The sequence below is a fragment of the Condylura cristata genome, unplaced genomic scaffold, assembly GCF_000260355.1.
Source record: "Condylura cristata isolate star-nosed mole 26May11 unplaced genomic scaffold, ConCri1.0 scaffold00025, whole genome shotgun sequence".
NCBI lineage: Eukaryota > Metazoa > Chordata > Mammalia > Eulipotyphla > Talpidae > Condylura > Condylura cristata.
The window spans coordinates 25746917-25769221 of NW_004567126.1; the positions used below are offsets into that span (position 1 = coordinate 25746917).

Here is a 22305-nt window from a genome sequence, read left to right on the forward strand (position 1 = left end):
GGTCTCCTCCGGGGCAGGCGGGAATCGAACTCATGCGGAAGCGGCTTTTAGATTCTCAGTGCTGTGCTTTAACCCGCTGCGCCACCAGGGAGGGCCCTCTCTTTATTTTTTTTTAAGGTAACATTGACTTATGTGATTGTTGGTATCATGAAGCAGAGGCCCCCCCACCCAGGTACCCTGCAGCGCACCCGCCAACATACCCCTCATGGCCCACCACATAGTCTCGTGTGCCCCTTCCCTCTTTGTTCTTGTCTTTTCTCACCCTTCCCCCTCTCAGTGTGTAGTTCTATAGTCAGTTTTCAAGGGTTAGCTTTTCAACTTGTCTTTATCTGACCCTTAATTTGGTGTCTCTGTATTCCACATAGATAAGTGATACCATCTGGTATTTGTCTTCTCCTTCTGACATATTTCCCTTCTAGCTCCATCTATGTGAATTTATCCTTTTTTTTTTGTTCACTAAGTGATGGTCTATTATGAAAAAGTCACTAATAAATTTATCAATAATGTTCAGGCTTTTGCAGCCCAAGAAGACTTGGAAAAGACCAAAGAAGAGTTAAAAACTGTGATGTCGGCTCCACCTCCACCCCCACCAGTCATTCCGCCAACAGAAAATGAACATGATGAACATGATGAGAACAGTGCTCAGGCTAGTGCTGAATTATCAAATGACGGTGTCATGAACCACAGAAGTGAGGAAGAACGTGTAACAGAAACACAGAAAAATGAGCGTGTTAAGAAGCAACTCCAGGTATTTCTAATTTGAAGTTGAATTCATATTTAAAATTTAGTTAGCATTTTCCCTTTTTATTAAGACAAATTTACTTAGAAGGAACATAAGGTTTCTAGAAGCCTTTATGCAGAATTACAGGCCGAGGTAAATAGTCAGTAGTCATACTATTTCTTCCGTTACATATGACCCCATTAGTAAAGGTTTGTTAGCCTTGTGTAATCAGGCAGGCCTTCCTTAACTAGTGTGCTATTATTTAATCACACCTGTGCTTAAAAACAATTCAATTTAGCTTTTAAACAGTAAAGTATGCATTTAAGATAGGATAATTTAAGAGACTATGACAATACATAACTGCAATTACTTGTTCAGATTTTACAGTCACAAATAGTCATTTAGTGTACTTACTACATCCATATTAGAAATTTTAATTAGACTTTTTTCTTAAAAAGTTATTTGATTTTTGTAATCAGGAAGGTGTATAAATATTAATAAAAGAAACAAGGTTGTAGTTGTAATAATAAACATAATAAAACTGTTAGAAAATGTTTCCCTGATAGTTTACACTTTAGATATTACAGTAACATTATAACATTGAATACTTTTTAATTCAATTTTTACTGAACCTTATGTTTTCAAGTGTTGGAGTAGTAAATGAAGGAAATTTAGAATAACACAAAATCATCATAATTGATGAGTGTAGAAATGAAAATTCATGGGTATTCCTCTTTAACCACTGCCCCCCACCATTACTGAAAGGAAAATGAACTTACATACTTTAAAGAAAGAGGATTTCACAGTGGGCATTTTAGAAAACTGAAAAGACAGATTTGTTTTGTTTTTAAATCTTTTTTTAAATATATTTTTAATGTAAGAAAAATATCTTTGAGTACTAAATTTTTAACTGCCTGACATTTTTTTTACACAAAGGCATTAAGTTCAGAATTGGCCCAAGCCAGAGATGAAACCAAGAAAACACAAAACGATGTCCTACACGCTGAGAATGTTAAAGCAGGCCGTGATAAATACAAGACTCTGCGGCAGATCCGACAAGGCAATACAAAGCAGCGTATTGATGAGTTTGAAGCAATGTGAGAGCTGTTACTTTGCATACATGTTCTTCATAAGCTGAACCACCAACAGAGAAAAGCAGGCCTTTGCAGATACCATGGAATGCATCCCACCTTGCCAAAGCACTTATACCAGTTTGACTGTTGTGACTAAAAACACATTTAAGAGAGCTCTTTAACATTAAAGCAATGTGATTTCGTTTTTTCTTTTGGGCCAGGGAATATAGAATAGTTTTCCATCTCCTCCTTTCATACATTCATTTTCCTTTTTTTTTTTTCTATTGTAGATTAACTCTAATTGTCATGTCTGACAAATGTGTATGTGTGATGTAAGCAAGCACTTTGTACATTTTGAAAGCTGTGGTGATGTAATGGGTGCTTAGCAGGTAGAGCACTCTGTTTCCTTCCACCTTCCATATTTTATTCGCTTGTTGTATTCTTGCTCATTAACATCTTCTCAGTTTCCTCTTCTCATTTCTAACACACCCACAACCGTAATTCTGCCACAGGTCATTGACAGGGCTTAAAATGAGGGTAGGTGGCCGGGTGGACAGTCTGTGTTGTATAGAAGATGGCTCTGTGTCACGAGAGGGATTACAGCTTTTAGCAGTGTAATGTGTAGTTGGGGATTGACTTTTTAAAATCCAGTTTAATTATGCTATTGGATATTTTATAGTTATTTACTAATTACAGTCACTTTATAGACAGTTGAATTGATTGGTGTTTGATCTTCCTGTTATCCTTTGGTTTTCTTTGCCTGCCAGTTCACAAAGGCATAGGCAGCAGGTAGTTGTTTCCTAGGAGAGATTATTGATGAAACTCTATCTGCAAATGACAGTTGTCTCTGAAAGATTTGAAAAGTTTTGTTCTACAGTGATTTAGAAAAACAGACATTTTATAAGAGGAAATAATACATTTGCTGATCATTGATAATAATCATCACAAAAATCTTGGACCTTTCTGGAAGGACAGCAGATGAAAACATCCATCCCAAGGAAGGGGTGGTAATACTACCTCACTACTACACACATGATGACTGGTTCTCCACACATAATGGCATGTGTAAGCTATGTGGCGTGTGTAAACTGTATGTGTTACAGGACACAGTGTTTCCTTTCATTCATGAAGTTGTATTTTTGAGATTTCTTTCTCCTTCAGAATATCTTTGAGTACTAAATTTTTAACTGCCTTTTTGTTGAACTGGATTATGAATCTCTGACAGTTGCAAGCTCTCATTGGTATGCTGTCTTCCAGGGAGGGGAGGGAGTGTTGGATGTCTGAAGAGGAGAGAGAGAGAGAGATGATGGGAGCGCGAGAATGCATGTGTGTGTGTGCGTGATAGAGATCACCCTTGTAGCGCATGAAAATGTACCTTATCTTTCGTTTCTTGATATAATTGTTACATGATCACTTTAGTGTATTTTATTTTTAAATCACTTTGTGCTTTTTTCCCCTCTTAATTGCTAAGAATACTTAAATTTGGTCTGTTAATCCCATTTCATGAATTATAATTTTAGGCTATATTGATTTCAATTATGTCTTACAAAGAAATAGTTTTCAGTTTGAAAGGTGGTCTAATATTCATGTTCTAACATTTCCTTTACTGTAAAACACCTAGATTTGGAGATAATGAAAGCCTTGTTTTCTCTGTGTGGTTCAGCTACTTTCCATTTGGTATTATGCATTCAAATTTACATTTATCTATTAAAATTGCCATTTTGTTAAACATTTTTCATGCACAGTAGATACAAGTTGTGTCTGAAAATATCTCTTGTGCTTTTTTGATTTTTGATTTTGCTGATTTAAAGGATTAATCTGGGCAGACATTATGAAAAGCAAAGGTTGCATTTAATATATTTTTTGGACTTTGTAGGACAAAAGATAACTGGTTAACCTTGAAGTGACTGTTGTACGGTGGTTGTGCATATGCTTCAAAATAGTAGGGAAGAGAATAGTTCTTGCAGCACAGTAGACAAATAGGTGGTGAACGTGCTTTTAGGCATGTGTCCACCTTTTTCGAGCATTAAAGCAATTGCCATAATAGGTGAAAACTTGGACTTCCACTGGGCTTTTAATATTCTTCATTTTGAATTATGTGCACTGCCGTTGCTACATCAGTCTGATATCAGTGTTGAAAAAATACCAGTTATATTTGCTGTTTATAATCTATATGTAGATTAGGATTAAAATGGATTTAATCCATTTTTAAAGCTGTGTGAATTTTTCTAAACAGAAACAACTATTTGCAATATGGATTTTCATAGTGATTAAACAATTATTACTTTTATTATTAGCAGTTGAGCACATGTTCATATAGCGATGTAAAAATATATTAATGAATATTTGATAAACTCCAACAGACTTTTACCATTAGCATAATTTTGTGTTGTACAATTTAAGTTACAATCTATAATTTTGGATAACACTCATTGGTCAACAATAAAGTGACAAAAGCTCATGCCTTCAAGGTCCACTGTTGTTATTTAGCATGGATTTCTTATATATTTCCTGAAAATTATAATTTCTACTAGACTCATGAATTATCACAAGTAGATAGGAGAAATTTCAGAATCCCCAGAGATTTACCCTTCCCTCCAAATTATACCTTTTTGTTATGAAATTAGTAGTGATTGGTAATTTGTGGAAAAGTTAAATCATCTCTTCTTGAGAACAGAAAATCATTTAGGATTTCTAGTTACTGCCTTTGTGTTTAGTGAATTTTTTTCCTGAGAATATACAGTTTCATTGTCATTGATTAATATTAATATATTAATATTCTTTAAAGAACTGTATACTATTTATTTAAATACATATTCATAAAGTGGCACTATAGAACAGTTAACATAAATCTAGAAATTGTCTTTTAAAAAGCTTGTTGATTTTTAACAGATTATTCTTAAACAAGCTAGTGATAAAGCCAGCAATAGGAAAAAAACCAAGTGTCTTCTCAGTTTAATAATACTTAACTGTCACTGTTACTTTTATTCTCAAAGGCAGGTAATGCTTCTTTAATCTGATCCTATCAGAAAAGAAAGGTGAATTTTATAAAATAAGGTGTTTTTTTTTTTTATATCTAAGATACTGTCTTTAAGAACTAGGATTACCACATACAGAATTAAGACTGGGGACTGAATCCTGGTTATCATTAGAAAAGAGATTCAGTATTAGTATCGTGATTAAAAGAAATGCCCAACGCTTTATTTAGTTTTGGTTACCTTACTGTATTTTCAGGGGTCATTTCTATAGTATTGGTGATGTTTTTAGAATTGAAGATTAGAAAAAAAAACACAAAACTTTAGATTCCAAAGCTTCCCATTCTGTGTATTCATGATAAAAAAATGTCTTGCTAAATAGCCTCAAACCAAAATTTAATAAATTACTGCCTTTAACATTAGCTTAAGCTAAACTGATTTGTAAGTTAAGTTTTACTTGTCTTTAATAAGAGTCAGGGAAATGTGAAACTACACTGGTGAAAAGTGTCTCTGCATTTACTATGAATGGACACAACTTGAACTTTATCTCATTTTTGAAACTGGAAGATAATCTTGCACATGTGTGGTTTTATATAGAATGACAGTATTCTGTTCTTCTACAATGTCAGAGATCCCTATAGGTATTTTCATAACTTATAAAATGTTGAGGCAGCCTGATTTCTCATTCTGCACTGGGAGACAGGAAAAGTTGGCTCACAGTGGTGTCTCCTGTGAGAGCCTGTCACACCCTGCCCTTTGTGAGCCAGTTCAGTAATCTAACTCCCATTTCATCCTAGTGGGCCCATTTCTTAACATGTCCATCTTCAGTATTTTAATAGCAACTATTTCCCTACTGGAAAGAGCCTAACTCCCTGATTTTTAGCCTTAATATTTTGGCCTCCTGTAAACTCTGATAAATGAGTTTTCTGATTTGTGGTTACATATATACTACTTTAGGAGTTGATGTTTTTATCCATTATTCCCACAGAATTTTACGGTTAAAATAATGATGGAGATAATAATTCATGACACGCCTGTTAGATTCAGGTTTATTGTTTGCTCTGGAATTCCCTAGCTACTATACGCAGTTCCAGGTTATTAATGACCTTCAGTTAGGCAGTATGTTTTTTAAATACTTGCTATGTTCTAGGATATAGAGGCAAGATGGACTATCTTAAAATGTGGAACTGAAAATATTAACTGATCTTAGTTCTGAGATTACTTACATTAATCTGTTACAATATGAGATTTATTTCTGAAGAAACAGCAGCACCATTTTGTTGATTGTTACTTGTATGCCCAGATTCCTCCGTGCTTATATATCGTCAGTTGCTTCCATCCATGTGATTTCATTTTTATTATTCTTCTAATTGTTCACTTTGTTTAAATGGTCCAAAATATCTAGAGTAATTTTGATATTTATGCATGTCATTTATTTCACTCCTGACAACAGCAAGTGCCCATCTTCATGGTGTGTGGGGTGAGATATCTGCATTTATGTGATGGTCCTTGAGAAGTTCCTTTTGGTACAATGGATTTACTACATGAAATTCTTCCTGCACTGTCATAATGTGTGCCTTGAAATCCCTTTTAATTTTGCAACTTAAAATGTTTTCTGTTTTAAACCTAGAAATGCATGTATGTCTTTAACTTAAAGGCAATACCTCTTCCCTCCCTTTTCTTTATTTATACTGAAAGTCAGTAATTCAGGTCTAGCATTGGAATACTGTATGCAATCATCCCATTTATATACATATTTACTTTTAAATTTTAGATATTTCGGGTAAAAGTCTGTCATGTATGAAACTACTGTACTATAAGGAAGATGATAGAGGAAAATTGATGACTGATAGAATACGCAGTGTAGTTTTTCAAGTATATGTGCTTGCTGGTATATTAATTTTTATCTCATAGGTGAAATATTAAACACTGGTTAATATTTTTAAAAGAGCCTAAAAAGTGAAGTGCCTATTTTTTAAAAAGTTTTCCTAATTTTATAGGAGGACACATTTTTAACCCAGTTAACAAATTAACTAACTGGTCAAGTATAGCTGTTCATATCTGTATTAAATATTGAGAAGCTGGATGGAGCTAGGAGTTTGCAGTTGAGTTTCTATGTTAAAATGTACATAAGGTTGACCATTTTAACCATTTACAAGTATAAGCTGAGCAGCTCAAGTACATTCATGTTGCTGTGCCACTTGTCACCACTGTGTTCCCCAGCAGTGTCCAATCCCAAACGGCATGTCTGTGCCCATTCATTCTTCTTCCTGGCCCCTGGGAACCACTGTCCTGTCTCATGAATTTGACTGTTCTAGATAAATGGACTCACACATTGGTCCTTTTGTGTCTGATTTGTTTCCTTTAGCAGAATGTTTTCAAGGTTCATTCATCTTACAGCACATATAAGAGCCTTATTTGTTTTAAGGCTAAATAATGCATTGTACATGCATGTCATATTTTGTTTATCCATTTTTCAGTCAATGGACATTTTAATTGTTTCCACATTTGACTTGTGAACAGTGCTACTCTATATATGGTGAACAAATGTCTTGAATCCCTGCCGATTTTTTGGAGGGAGGGTGCATATCCAAAAATGGCATTGTTGAATAGTGTAATTCTTTAATTTTTTTGAGGAACTGCCAAGTTATCTTCCTGTATTCCCATCAGCAATGCACAGGGTTCCGGTTTCTTCATATCCTCACCAACAGTTGTTTTTGGGTTTTTTTGTTTGTTTGTTTTCTCTAGTCCAGTCCACCCTACTGGGTGAAGTAATGACTGACTGGTTTTATTTTCATCTCCTTATGATGCATTTCTCTATGATTGTAAAGATCATTTTGTATTTCTTGACCATTTGTATGTCGTCTTTGCTGAATTGTTTATTAATGCTTCGTCCTTTTTTGAGTTGTTTTCTGTTTTGAGAGTTCATCTTATGTTCTGGGTATTAATCCTGTGCACGTGCTGTATTCCGAGGGTCACCTTTGCACTTCATTGTTGATGACCTTTGGTGCACGAAAGCTCTTAATCTTGATGACATCCACTTAGTTTTCTCTTCATTTCCTGTGCTTTTTAGTCTTCATGTGTTTTAAGGGGGAAAAAACTTTTGATGAAAAAGAAAGGTATTACTAAAAGGGTGAAACAAAAGAAATACTATGTACAGTGGCTGGCGTCAAAAAAGATGAGAGGCTCACTGTGTAAACTTGGCCACCTGGTACCTGTGGGAGAACAGGGACGGGGAGCAGAAACGACTTTACTCCAACTCATGCTGCTATGAAAAGAATACTAGCAAGTGCAGAGGGTAACAACAGCTTAACAGAGGAACTGTGCAGACTGTAAATGGCCTCAAAAAGGGCTGTGATTATATCACAAGGCCTAAGAATTTAAAGGAAATATCTAGAGGCAATTTGCTCCCATGCTTGCTGTAAGTAGTAGTGTTTTGTTTTGTTTTTTTTCCCCCACTTACTTTCCAAATGCTCTCTTTGGGGACAGTTAGGACCTCCTTTTTATCACTTTATTCTTGACCTTCTAGGTATGGTTCTAGAACTAGAACACACAAAGAACTAGAAATGAAAGACATCCAAGAGCAAATGGATTTGATTCTGCATTCTAATTCCTGGTCTATACACTCTCTCTACAGGTTTTATACTCACGTACTCTTGATACTGTAAATAACTTCTCAGCTTTCAGTCACATTGTTTTAGAACATTTCTCTGGACATTGAGATTCTGGATGCATTGTCTTCCCAGTATGTAATTGTTGAGCAAGGTTAATGACAAGGTACTTTTGAGTTATGAATTATTATTTGTAATCGACAAACTACTACTTCGTAGTATGCTTAGGCCGGATGACCAGTTGCCTTTCTGCTCCCAGATGATTGTAATAATGTAGTGACTGGAAGAAACATTGAAGGACTTTTTTAAAACAGGTTTTAATAAGTCAGAAAAAATAACTTCTTTCAGCTCATATTCAGTGAATATTATCTCTGCATATGCATCATTATTTACTGGTTTTGGATGACTTTTATCTGGAAATGTCTGTAGGATTTTTAAAATTGCGAATCACATTTGATTATGCTTATCAAGTTAGCTTTTATTAAAGGTCTGATTTGATTCATCTGTTTATGACCAAGTGATATGTTAGGGCTTTTATTCTTTCTTATTTCTGCTTATTTTCTCCAGATAATTCTTAATAGAATATACTCTTCATTTTTTTTTTAGGCAATAAAGGATTTAAAATATAGAGATTTTTAATTTAAATGATTTTTTGGTAATCTAAGTTACAAGTGGATTTTTTCCCTTCATTTAAAGTATAATGGTGTACTTTTGATAATGTAAATTGAATATAGAAATTGTGTGTTTTTAAATACTTTTTTAAATCAGAAGACAAACTTTTCACTGTGTGAAAAAGAAAATCATATTCCATGGCCTGTTTCGCTTTTTAATTATCTCTTTGATATTTGTAAATGTAGAATTTAATTCATTTTAAAGCCTTAGGACATTTATGTTAATTAAACTACCATCTTTTCCAAGAAATATATAATGTCTTATATAACTATGAAAATGGTTATTTTTAGTAGGTACAAAATAAAACCACTGCTATTTAGTACTTTACATGTATTCTTAAAATACTTTGAGTGACTATATTTTGTAAAAATCAGAATACCAAAGCAGTTTTATAAGCCTGGAATTAGAGCCCAGAACCTAGTCATTGCATAGTTTATAACATACTTTAGTGTGCTAGACTCCGTGGTGTTCCAGTATAGGCTGTTGCTTTAAGGAGATTTCTAATAAATCTTGGGGCCATAGGTTAAAGGAAATACTCAGTATCAAGATCTATAGAAAAATATACCCATTGGAAAAAGAGTTTTGCATCTTTGTTGGAAATTATTGGCATTAATATTTTTGGAATATTCTCAAGCATGAGGAAGACCAGGAGCAAGTATCTTCTCAGTTACTGGTGTGATATAATAAGGTAAGAAAATGTTTTCTAAAGCATATTATTTTCAACTATTAAATACAGTTTTAGACAGTAGAAGTTTAAAAGGTTTTAACTCAACGCTATTTTGAAAGGGTGTTGCATGGCGACAAGGAGCAGGGGTCTCTTCCCCATAGAGTAGAAAGACTTAACATGCATTCAGACGGCCACTCGTCGGTAATGTATAGTGTATTGCTGTTTGTGCAAAACACAGAATCATGAGATTCTAGATGACACATTTCTGTCAGATTGTAGTTAACAAATTGAGACATGGTCTCAGATTAAGGTACAGAGAGTAATGTAGTACATCAGAGAAGAAAATTGAGATAAACTTCTAGAGGAATTAGAGAAATGAGAGGTCACTTAGTAGACACTAATTAGTGAGCAAACATGATGCTGACTTGATTGATAAGACTGGGAAATGTTTTCTTAATTTATAAAATTACCTGGGAGCATCAGAAATTTTAAGTTCGTCACTAAGTAGTGTTGCTAACATTTTAGATTTGTCATCTTGGTTCTCTCTTGCTGAGGAATTTCATGGTCTTTAATATCAAATGTAAATGTGTCTGATTTTCATATGAGCAACCTTTCTAGAAGATTGTATTAGCATAGCTGGTATCAAAGCTTTCTTACAGCCTTTTGTCCTACTTTAAATATCATAATATTACCTCAAGCAGTACAGATAGAACCTTCGTCTCTAACACTGGTTTATTGGTCTCATTTTTGTGAGTTTATAAATAAATACTTTATTTCATAGGGAAATACTAGAAAACTGGGATGTTGAAAAGCTTTTTGGTTATTTCTCCTTTGGACACATTTTTAGGCAATAAAATAGTGTATTGCCAAATCCCCTTTTTTTGTTAAGAAAAATCTTCGACTACACTTTAGTTATTTTTCAAAAACACTAGCGTGCACATATTACATGATTTTTGTTCACACAAGTTACAACTTCTGTATATATGATTGTGCCATTTCTTTCAGTGAACGGTGTATTTTGGAAATCATTGCATATCATTTAAGAAATATCACAGTGTTTAAATCTGTTGGATTCCTCAACTTGTGATGGACATTTGTGTTTTTACCAGTTCTTTGCTGTTATAAACAAGACTGTCAAAGTATTCTTGTACAAACACTGCTTGTGTTTTATCTGCCTTGAGAAAGCATTCTAGCTAGTAATGAGGTAAGTTGATGCAAGATTTCCTAGTATTTTTTAGGTATCTTTAAAATACAGTACATTTTTAAATTTAAATAAGGTAGGTATATTTTTAAATTAAAAATATATAAGTAGTAAACTTTTTTTTTTAAAGATTTATTTATGCATACAGGCCAGAGGTGCAGGGGCAGTGAGAGGATTCACCAGAGACAGAGTGAGGAGTAGAACAGGCAGATAGGTGAAGCACACTGCTGAGAACAGCAGGTGAGACTGGCGAAGTCTCCCCACCATGTGGGTCACCTCTGGGGCGGGGATCAAACTCACACCAAGGCTGCGGCCAGCTTGCAGTGCTGCATCCCAACTCATTGTGCCACCAAGGAGGGCCCAGAAAAGCAGACGTTTCTCTCTTTCATAAATTGAATATGTGTGTGGCAGAAGAGCAAATAATGCCATTTGCCTGTAAACTCCGGCCTAGCTCCACAAATGTTTTAGAGTGTGTAGCCTAGATTTGTTTCAAAAGCTCTTAGTGATATTTCACATTAACCAGAAGAAACGTGGAGCTTCATGGTTTGCAGTCTCCCTCTCCCCTATCTTCCCTGAGATTCACACTAAATTCCGAGTGGTCAGAGGGACTCAGAAGGCTGTCACCTCCATCTTCCCATTGTCCCGGCAGCTGCCCTTGCTGCTGAGCTCTGACCCTGCCATTTGTTCCTGTGTAGTGTTGTAGGGTGCTCAAGAACTCACTGGTCAAACTATAGGTCACAGCCTGATACCCTCATCTCTTCATTCTTCAGCAAATATCTCGGATGTTACAGAAGACATGCAGGTCTTAACAGCTCGGAGCACATTTGATCCACAGCATCCGACTTACTTTTGGACAGTACTTGGTGCAGATGTGAAGTGCATAGTTGGGAGGCAACCGTGCAGTCTTGGAGGGCCGCATCTGAGCTTGAATGTCTCAGCCACTGTGGCTGTGTGACCTGTGGAAACCACTTGGGCATTTGAGTTAAATTCCCTTCTGGGAGTAACCGCAGGTCTTGGAGCACTTACAGTAATAGTATCCATGAAGTTCTTTGCATCCTGTTTGTCTTAAATGTGTTAATAAGTAGTGGTAGCTTCTGACATTGTTATTCATCATGCTTTTCTTCATCTGTCGGTATTGTGGGTATTAGTATTTGCACCCAAGCCCTTTTGGATTACGATTTTAGTATCTTCTGTTTACTTTTTAAAGATTCTACATTAGCAGGTGTTGGCTGAGCTGCATTTATTGAGTACATATGCCAGACCCTGTGCTAAGTATGCAGGCATAAAACATAGTTTACACTCCCAGTAAACTAAATAAATAATTTGTGCCTTATCAGTAAGTAAGATTCCCTCCTCAACCTCCTGATACAGGAGTGTCACAGGCTTGGCCCTTTTCTGTCTCTACTTGGCTATCTTAGTGACCTTATCAAGTGTCACAGCTTTAGGTATCTTCTTTTTGTATTGTGAAAATTCCCAGATCTCCAGCTCAAACTTCTTCCATTAGCTTTGGCTATATAGATCCCACTACTTGACATTTCTACTTCTATATCTAATGATCATCTCCCTCACTCTGTGAAACCAAACGCGAGATTTTCCAAACTGTTCCTGCCTAAGTCAGTGTCTGACAAGTCCTCTCTTTCAGAAAATGAGGCCAAAATCTCAACTGTCTATGTTAACCTTTTCTCTTATAACCCATGCCAAGTCCAGCCCCAAACGTGCTGGCCCAGCATTCAAAATGTGTAATATAAACAGAATATGACTGCTTCTTGCATTCTCCCTAAGATGGTACCCCCATTCCACACAGAGTTACAAGATTACCTAGAGCTTTCCCATCAGGTTTTTAAAAATCTCTCCTGCTATTATTCTAAAGTCTATGAACACAGCAGGTTTAAAAAGGTAAATCAGTCACTTCTCACAATCGTTCAGCGCTTGCTCCTCTTGGAATAGAAACCAACCACATCTTCTCAAAGACTGTCAGAGTCCAGTGCAGTCTGGTCCTGTGTTCCTTTCACTGTCACCTGCTGCTTGCCCCTTCTCTCACTGAACTGAAGGCATCTGGCTTCCCTGTCAAACTAGCCAGTTCTCCCTTTACCTCAGCCTGTATTCGCTTTTTCCTAGAATTGCTTTTAAGATGTTGCTTGTCATTTCAGTGTGACCTCCCCTTACCATATTTAAGACTGCATCTTCAGTATATTTTATGCCCATTACTGTCCCTCAGTATACATTGCCTTTAATATACCTGTATTTTCCCTACTTTCTATTGTGTATTGTTTATTATCTGTCCTTTCCCATTAGACTGTAAGCTCCACACAAGCAGGAATTTTACTGTTTTGTGCTTTGATACATGCATGGTGCCCATAGTAGTGTCTGGCACACTGTAGTCAGTCAGTATTACTTGTTAAGTGAATGGATGGATAAATTCTGACAGCTTAAAAGAAGGCATGTACTCTACACGGAAGACTTGGAGGGATCCAGAGGCGGCTTCTTGGAGGGGTCAGTCCCTCGGCCAGCAATTTGATGAGTTCTTAATTGGATTGGATAGGCTGTGGATAGGGAAGCCGTGTAGATGGAACTATACCTGCAAATACACTGAGGCATGAAAGGGCTTGGAGGGTACAGTAACTACCCATTTGTCTAGGAAAACCATAAAGTTGAGACTCAGGTGCCAGGAACACTAGAAGAGCATAGGGAAAGTGGGTTGGGATACGCTGCAGGCTTTTGAACGGTTGGTGGTCTGGAATGCTGATGGAACATTGCAGTGTGTTCCCAGGGGAAAGAGGGAGAGAAGCTAGGCTTAGGCGAATGTCAGCATTTTCAGTACTGCCAGAGAAGGGGGTTCTAGAGAGAGGGCCTTCTAGACAGAGAGAGTGCACAGCTGCAGGACAGAGCTGAATGGCGTCTGGTCACCAGGGCCACCTGAAAAAGGAAAAGGAGAGGCCTTTACAGATGAGAAAACATACTGAACATCATAGAGTGACTTCCTTGGAATTAGAGTAGTTTTCACTCAACTATAATATTCTACCAGCCTGTACGGAGAAGAGGAAAATGATCTGTCTAGCAGTGACCGGTCAGTTCCAGGTATCTGAAACTGACCTGTCAACCCCATTCCACACTCCAAGTCCACGGAGCTAGACCTAATCAAATGAAAATCTCTCCATATTTACCTTTTAGGGGTGCACCATGTGGCCCTTGAATGATTTCATCTACTCAAGTAATTTCATTCATTAAACATTTATGAAGTACCTCAAGTTAGGTCATGAGAACTCATACATAATTTAAGAAGAAAAACGCGTCATGATTTAGAGGAGGAAACGAATTCGGAAGCAGTGTGCTAATGCGACAAGTGTATGAGAGAGAACGTGTGCAGAGCTGGGTAGCAAGCCAGTCTTGCTCACATCTCCAAGGGTGGAGAGGACATTGTACTCGTCTGCACTCACCTCCCCTGGCTTCCCTTTGTGGCAAGGAGACATCTCAGCAGGGAATGCTGTGTTGGTCTCAGCACTGGCTGTCACTCTTTCCAGGAGAAATGATGCCCTAGGGGTAATTTCCAGGGCTGAATCAGGCCCCTCAGTGTGTGGAGTGGAAGCTGATGAAGTCAGAGACAAGCCAATTGTGGGCTGAGCTGAGCGGCAGTGGTTGGGTTACCTTAGTATGTGGGTTCAAGTCCACTTAGAATTTAGGCAACTTCTAGAGATCCCAGGATGGGGTAAGGATTCCTGTGTTTTGGGTTTTTGTTACTTGGAACCCTTCCATTTATTCACCCACTTGTTTTAGTGCTTACTATGTACCCAAAACTGAGAAATGACAGACTAGGTTTTCATACTAATAAACTTAGTTTGTATAGAAAAATGTAATAGCTACATAAGGAAGCAGAGTAAAAGTTGCATCTTGTAGTGTCAGTTTGAATCATGAAATTACCAATGCTCAGCCATCTTTGGCCTATAACAATGTTGTGGGAGAAATAAGGACTGTGGAGTTAGAGGCCAGAACAGGTCTCTGGGGAGGTGGCCGGTGAGCTGGCCCTAAAGGAGGAGCAGTCCCCTTCCCCACCTAAGTCAGGATGGTAAGTGCAGCTGCCAGAAGGTCCAGAGTGTGCTGCACTTGGCAGGCACCAGGCTAAACCAGTCCTGCCCTCTCCAGTGGGGTCCTCAGATGTGGTAGGTCCAGTATGCCAGGATTCTCAGATTCTCCAAGGTAAGTCAGAAAATGGCTTTTCAAAAAAGTATTCCAACAGTAAGTTGAAATGTTATTTTTTTTTTAATTGTGCAATCTCCCCAAATGCATGTCAGCTATGTAAATAAGGGTCTGTACATGCTTTGCAAGCCAATATATCTACTTGTCAGAAGCAGCCCACTGGACATCAACTTACCATCTTTGCCGTAAAGCATTCCAGATAGAGCCAGCAGCATATGCTTGCCTGGAGGCAAGAAAGGGCCAGACTTTCCCAAGGAGCAGAATGTCCCTGAAGGGGAGGACATGATATCCAGAGCAGAGTGATCCAGAGGAGTGGGGAGGAGGTGAGGGGAGCGGCAAAGGAACTTCCTGAGCCACGTTGATTGAAACGTTTTTTATATCACAGTTGCTACCTAAAGAGGGGCTGGCTGGAATTGGTTCACTGAAGAATTAAAAGAGTTCATGTTCTTTCAAGGGCCACTGGAGTGAAATTCTCAGTTTTTATTGTTGTCATTAAGATAGTTTCCCACATTTCTCTAGTGGTTTGCTAGACTCCCACTAGTGGCTCTTGGCCTGGGGCATCGGAATCACTCAGAGACAGCTGCAGAGTCTGGAAAGCAGATCTCAGGTGCACTCTGGGAGCGCCTGTCCCAGATCTGAGCATCACGCATCTGCCTTCTGACAGGTGAGGCCCTGGGCCAGCAGAGGACCCACACTGTGGGAGAGCAGTGTCCCTGCGGGGAGGGCCAACATCTCTACCTAGCTGGTTTCTTTAAGTCCTTTCAGATTTTAATGGTTCAAAGACCAAAGATCCTGAGAACCAAATGCATTACTTGCCTGTCTGTTGTGTAACCCCTGGCCAAAATACAAACTGCTGGCAGTAGAGATCATCGTACAAACATGTTAGGGGAGAAATTTGATTAGAATATTTTTGTTATTGTTATTATAGAACATACTTTGTCCCTACATCCGGAAGAGTCATTTCACATGTCAGTTTAAGGCGAGGGCATGCTGGTGATGCTGGAGGCCCGCACCCCTCCCTAACCCTGTCACCCTTACATCCTGCTGTTTGTGTCCACCGCAGTATAATGGCTCATGTCCACGTGCGCACACGTGTGCTGGCCTCCCCCTGAGTGCACCGGTCTCAGTGCCCTCGATGTAGCCAGCCCCCAAGGGGGCTTTTATCCACAACACAGCCACAGTGCAAGTCTGTGGACGGGCGTGGGCAACTGGACGCCTGCAGCTGGGACCTAGGGAGGCCGTTGTTGCTTGCTAGGTCTGCCTCTTTGACTTGACCATGTAGTCATCAACTTGTTTTCCCAGGTAAGGATATGTCTGCATCTTTACCACAATTGATAGCACCCAAATATTTAAATTTTTGCCATTTTGATGAATGTAAAATGGTATTTTGCTGTGCTTTTCTATTTGCATATTTGTGATTTCTTTTACTTATGCATACAGAACTGGGGTACAGGCCAGAGGTGCAGGGGCAGTGAGAGGATTCACCAGAGACAGAGTGGGGAGCAGAACAGGCAGATCGACGAAGTACACTGCTGAGGGGAGCAGCAGGGGAGACAGGAGAGCTCTGCTGCGCCCTTTGGGTCATCTTGGGGGTGGAATCGAGCTCATGCTGCAGTGGCGGTGGGCAGCTTCATTGCGCTACGCTTCTGCCTTTGTACCACCAGGGAGGGCCCACGTTTGTGATTTCTAATGTAGCTGGGAATTGTTCTTACCTCACCAGGTCTTTTTTGTTTTCTCTTCCTTCAAAGGACGCTTTGCTTTCTTGTTTGTTTTCTGTTAGTTTTCTTATCTTGAACTAATTGGTTCACAGAAAACTTCCAGTTATGAACATTTATATTAAATGTTTTACAGCTATTTCCTTCCATTGTGCCTTGTCTTTTCATGGTTTCATGATTTCTTTGATGGATAACATTTTAAATTTTACTATAGCCTCATTTATAAATTTGTCTTTTGCATTATAAGGAAGTTTTTTGTGTATGTGTCATTTTAAAGAATACTTCAATATATTTAAGATACTCCTCCCTACTTTCAGCTCCAAAGATAGTCTATATGCTGAGAGTTTGAGATTTTTTTTCCTAAGTTTTTAAGATACATATACACTTAAGACTTTAGTACAGCTTGGAATAACTTTTGTATTTTGGGTTTTTAGATTCTCTTTTTTTTTTTTTTACTAACATGATTAGTTGTTTTGACAGTGATTTGACAGTTCACCCCGTATGCCAGCCCTGACCGACAGCAAGTGTGCACGGTATATTCCTCCGCTGTGTTCTGTCCGGTTTGTCTGCGCCTGCGCCCTCGTCACTCCCGATAGCCATTGCTTTATAGCTAGTCTTAGTATATGCTTGAGCTTTCTTTATAGAGTTCGTCACTTTATTTTAATAATAAATTCCTGACTAGTTGTGGCCCTTTGTTCTAACACATGAACTTCAGGGGTAGTTTAAATTATATGGGGGAGGAATCCTTTGGTTGGAAAGAAACTAATTGGGAAGAGAGGTTACACCTTTATCGTATGTTTCATCACCCCATTTATTGATAGCTTCCCTAATGCTGTCAGTTAAGTTGTTTAAATTTTTGCATCAAGATCATGTATTTATTTTGTTAAATGTATTATTAGGCACCCTTTTTAAGGGTTATATTTTAAAACTATGGCTGGTATATTGATAGGAAATTGATTTTGTTTGCTGACCTTATTTATATTCAGGAATCTTGCATGTTTGTTTTCCTGGACAACTTGCTATATGTCCTCATCTGTAGCTTGGTGCCCTGTGAATCCTGCACAACTGTAAGGAGAAATCTTGCTCCTCTGATTTGTTATGTGTCGCCCTTCGTTCCCATTCAAGGGTTGCAGGCTACAACCAAGGTAGTTTAATCCCATAGCGCCACCTGGTGGTCAACCTTGGGAACCGCTAACTTACTATCTACCTTTTTTCTTCTAAGTAAATAAAATACATACAGGTTCCTTAGTCACCCCTCAGTTAATTCTTCTACCTTACATTTATTCACTTTACATCCACCCTCCGCTCTCCCTTGTTCCTCAGTTTTTTCTCGGTGTACTCATATAAATCTCTTTCCATCCTTTGCTTTTTCTCTTTCCCTTTGTTTCTTTTTCAGTATAAACCCACTTCAATTATATTTATTCATGGTAAAAGTCTTGCTGGTGACTAAGGAAAAACAACAACAACAAAACATTCTTAAATGACATTTGGTATAATGAAGTGTCAGTTCTGCTAACCTTCAAAGTCCTTGAAAATATTCTTAAAATTTAAGTACTGTTTAATGATCTTCTAATTCTCCCCCGTTTAATATCGAGGTCAAGTGTTCAAGAAAAGTCATGAAGCTATTATGTTTCATTGTTTCTTGGTTCCTTTGTTACCAGCTTTGACAACTCTGGGGTTTCTATATTTAAGGGTTAATTTGCCTGGCAGTGTACCTACCATCTATCCCCCTGGTTGCCTTGGGAAACAGCTCACTAAAGATGCCCTCTTGGTTCATCACCCATGTATGAGGTAGAGTTTGCCAGTAACTTCATCTCTACTTGCTTAACCCACGAGCACGGGAAATAAGTAGAGGCAACATTCTTTCAGGCAAAGAACTGGGGCGGGCTTGGTTGGCCTAGCCAAGCTGGTGTCAGCGTGTGGTGACAGTAGCGAGCTGGCCGAAGACCACGGGCCAGTGAACGCTGGGCTGGGCTGCATCGATCTGTTTAGCCACCGCATCGCAGGAGGGCTGGATTTCACTGTTGGTCCTAACCCACTGCGGTCTTTCAGTGGGCCAGGCCAGCGTGTGGAGGATGCGCTTACTCGAAGACAGCGACTCTCGATTTCAAAGTGGACACCGCAAAGCATCATGAGCCCAAACACCTGGCAGGGCCTGCAACGGCTGCCACAGGGCCCCATTCCTCAGGACAGAGCCTCAGGCGAAAGGTGAACCCTGACCTTCAGCGTTGCTCTGACCTCCACAAAGCTTGATGTGCATGGCTTCGAAATCCACTATTCTGCAAGACGGGTTAGTTTGTAGGCAGTGCCGTGACCATTAGAAGGCCAGCTTTTATTTAAAAGGGGGATTTAAAAGTATGCTTTCCACTTTGGAGTCATGGTGATTTAATAGTGGATGAAAAACCAAGTTAGAGGTTAAGGATGTTGGCAGTTCGGTTTCCAAGCAGACTTCTCACCATCCAGAGCGAGGAGGATGCCGCTAGCGTTCCGCACCTCTTGGCTGCCTTCTGTGTCCTTTGGCTAAACCCTTTCTAACCTCTGGATGTCTCTCTTGAAAGGTGGGGACCCAAACTATATGCATTGTTCCAGATGCGTTCTTGCCAAAGCAGTATAAAGCAAATGTAAGAGAAAGAAGGCGCCTCCCTCCCCAGGTAAGCACAGCAGGGAGACGTGGGCCTTTCGCTGCAGGCTGTGGGCAGGACCCAGACTCCTGAAAACTCCTCCACGGTGTGGAGACTTGGGGCCAGTGATTCCCAGTCAGAGGAACTGAGCGCCCCACCCCTAATGCCACCCCCAATGCCACCCCCAAACGCCCCCCCCCATTCTCAGTTTAGATCTCTTGGGGTCTTTACCTTCCAAAAATGTCAAAAATGTCTTCCTCCAATTTAATACTTCTATACTTCTGAGGTTTTGGCTGTAATCTTGGTAAATCGATTGGACACCCACTTTACAATTTCCCTCAACTCTGCACAGAGTCCTGCTATGTGGAATATTAAAGCACAAGCTCACACTTGTGATACTTGCATGCTGCTGAAAGGGCTTTTTTCTTTTTTTATTACAAATATTCAAATATTCTTAAAAACAGAGTTCTATATTTACATATGGAGTAGAATAATTCCAGCATTGGCTTATTAGCCAAGTGACTATTATGCGTTGATTTCAATTTGGAAACATTTTGAAATCATTGATCAGCATAATTATCATAACAGACTGTCTTGCAATTCTCATTTCTCTGGCAGCTGTTCCGCCCCATCCCTTTTCTAAACAAAACCACAGAGATGCATTTGATCTTGTCGATCTGGAAGGGTAGTTTGAATTCCTCCAGTTTGCTGATTAAGTGTGAAAATATTTTCACACCTATTTAAAGTTGGGTTTCTAGACGTGGGGACACTTAATCAGCAAATAAAAAAATTCAAAAGATAGGTTCATTAGGAAAAGGAGAAAGGAAAAGGAGGCCCCTCATGTCACTGGCGGGCAGGAGAGTGGCCTATATTTGAGATATTTTAAGTTGTGAAGTAAACACCCACTAGAATAATATTCTTTAGAGTTTTTTATGTGACATTAAAAAATGGTCACAATAAAAAAAAAGGTCACAATATGCCCAGTGTAGGTGGAGAACTTTGGGGCGTTACTTTCTTCTCTGACCTTTATTGGTGGGTTGTGCTGAAGTGCCTGTCAGGTCTGCAAGAATCCTGCTCTCCCCTGCCACCACCAGAGCCTGCCGCTTCCTCAGAGCCCACTTGCCGGGCTGTGCACATCTGGCACCCCACTGCTGCGCTGTGCTCTGTGCTAGCCTCACTCCTGACGTTCCAAAGGCCTCAGCTAACGCGCATTCCATAAAGGGCCACGAGCCAGTCTTGCTCTTCATTTTCAAACCATTTCTCCCAGGGCAGGAATTTACTACCCCTTCCTATTTTGTTTGCTGATTGTTTAATCCTCCAAATTAAAATCTGCCTGCTGTTTTTTGCCTTTTTTTCCTCTTTGATTTTCAGCTGATCATGTTTTAGCTTTTTAGAGCCAATCCTCTAAGTGAGTTTGACTGTGCTGTTGTTGTCAGGATTAGGAAAAGAAAATTTCTGCATGACTCACCGGAAAAGTCAATATCAGACAGAGACACTGAATCACCTACAGATGAGTTTATCGGAGGGTCAAGGGAGTGGGCTGTGGCCACATCCTTCAGCCTGAATGGTACGGTGTTGGCAGCCTCTCAAAGGCATGGGGCCTCCTGGCTGATGATACTGTTGCTAATCCAAGATAAAGGGCAGGCTTTCTGGAGTCATTTCTGGCCCTAGTCCCCGTCCTCAGGGCTTCTCCATCGGGGCCTTCAACCTTCAACTGTCTTCCTTGCGACCAGGGCAAGGAATCAGAGGGCTGGTGGAAAGGCCTTACCTGGTACGTGTAGCCCGGCCAGCTGCTTCCACTAACTTCTGACACAGATCCCACAGCCTCAGGTGACGCCTCATCCAAATCTCCATCAGCCCCAAAGGCCTCTGGCAATCGAGTCCCACGGGCTGGCCTCGAGAACTCCAGCCTGAGCTGTGCTTAGGGGGCCATAGTAGAGAGGCTCAGGAGATCCTCTCTAGGACTCCTGGGGTAGGCAGTGGCCGGGGTTGATGCCAGTGACCTCATAGGCATGTTGTGCTTCTGGTCTGAGCCCTGCAAGATCTGGCGTGAGAGGTTCCTTCCGAGACCAGCAATGACCGGCTGAGCAGACGTGGCAGTGGGATGTCGGGGTCTCTTGGGTGCTGCATTGCCTCAGCAGCTTCCTACTCCCCTTCATGACTCAAGCTTAGGAAGCTGGAGAGGGGGTTGGCTCAGGGGAGAGGGTCAGGCCCTTTGCAACTCCATTTGGGTATTTAAGTTTTGCTTTCTTTGCCTGACTTTCTTGTCTACTTTCTGTGTCTTCATGCAGGTCCCTGGCATCTGGCACAGGGCTAGCTTTCAGATCAGGTCCTACAAGACACTGACGCTCTGAGAGTGTACCCCACATCCAGAGTCCCAGCGGCACCAGCGGATACCTGCTCGCCCCGGGCTCCTGCCCACGGCTCTCCCCACACCTTAGTGTACTGTTGGTTTTTCCTTTCTGGCTATTCTGTCTCTCCAACCCCCTTCAACTGTCTTTCATAGGGACACACCTGAGAAAGACGGGCAGGACTGGGAGCTCGCACGCCCTGTAGTCCCAGCCAGCACCCAGTGCACCTGTCTCTAGGCCATCAGGAGATGCCTGGAGGCATCAGCTTCTCAGAACCCACTTTTTTTCTGCATGACTAGCTTGTAAGGAGGGATCTATGGAGAGCACTTTCAGGAATTTTCCATTTTTCAAAAAAATTGTAGGTGATTTATTTTTGCCTTGAAACTGAGAGCGGAGCGACCTCTGGCTCCCCTGTTGATTCCGGCAGCTATGGAATCTGGAGGAACTGATGCAATATTCCCTTTCCTGTCTGGGCTGTTTGTATAATTGTATATAAATGTAGCA

General features: G+C 39.8%; 1 protein-coding gene across 4 annotated transcripts in view; it reads left to right on the top strand.

The window, feature by feature from the left end:
• The window catches only part of RDX (radixin), a 45060-nt gene extending 22755 nt beyond the window's left edge, over positions 1-22305 (top strand). For 2 of the 4 annotated variants that reach the window (XM_012729715.1, XM_012729716.1), the window contains 2 exons: positions 512-748; positions 1658-4255. In XM_012729715.1, the coding sequence (XP_012585169.1) occupies positions 512-748; positions 1658-1822 (402 nt within the window). In that variant the 3' untranslated portion in view covers positions 1823-4255. Of the gene's footprint in view, positions 1-511; positions 749-1657; positions 4256-18881; positions 19038-19387; positions 19481-21741 lie in introns of those variants that run through there. The other 2 variants (XM_012729714.1, XM_004689279.2) reach the window with 2 other exon arrangements.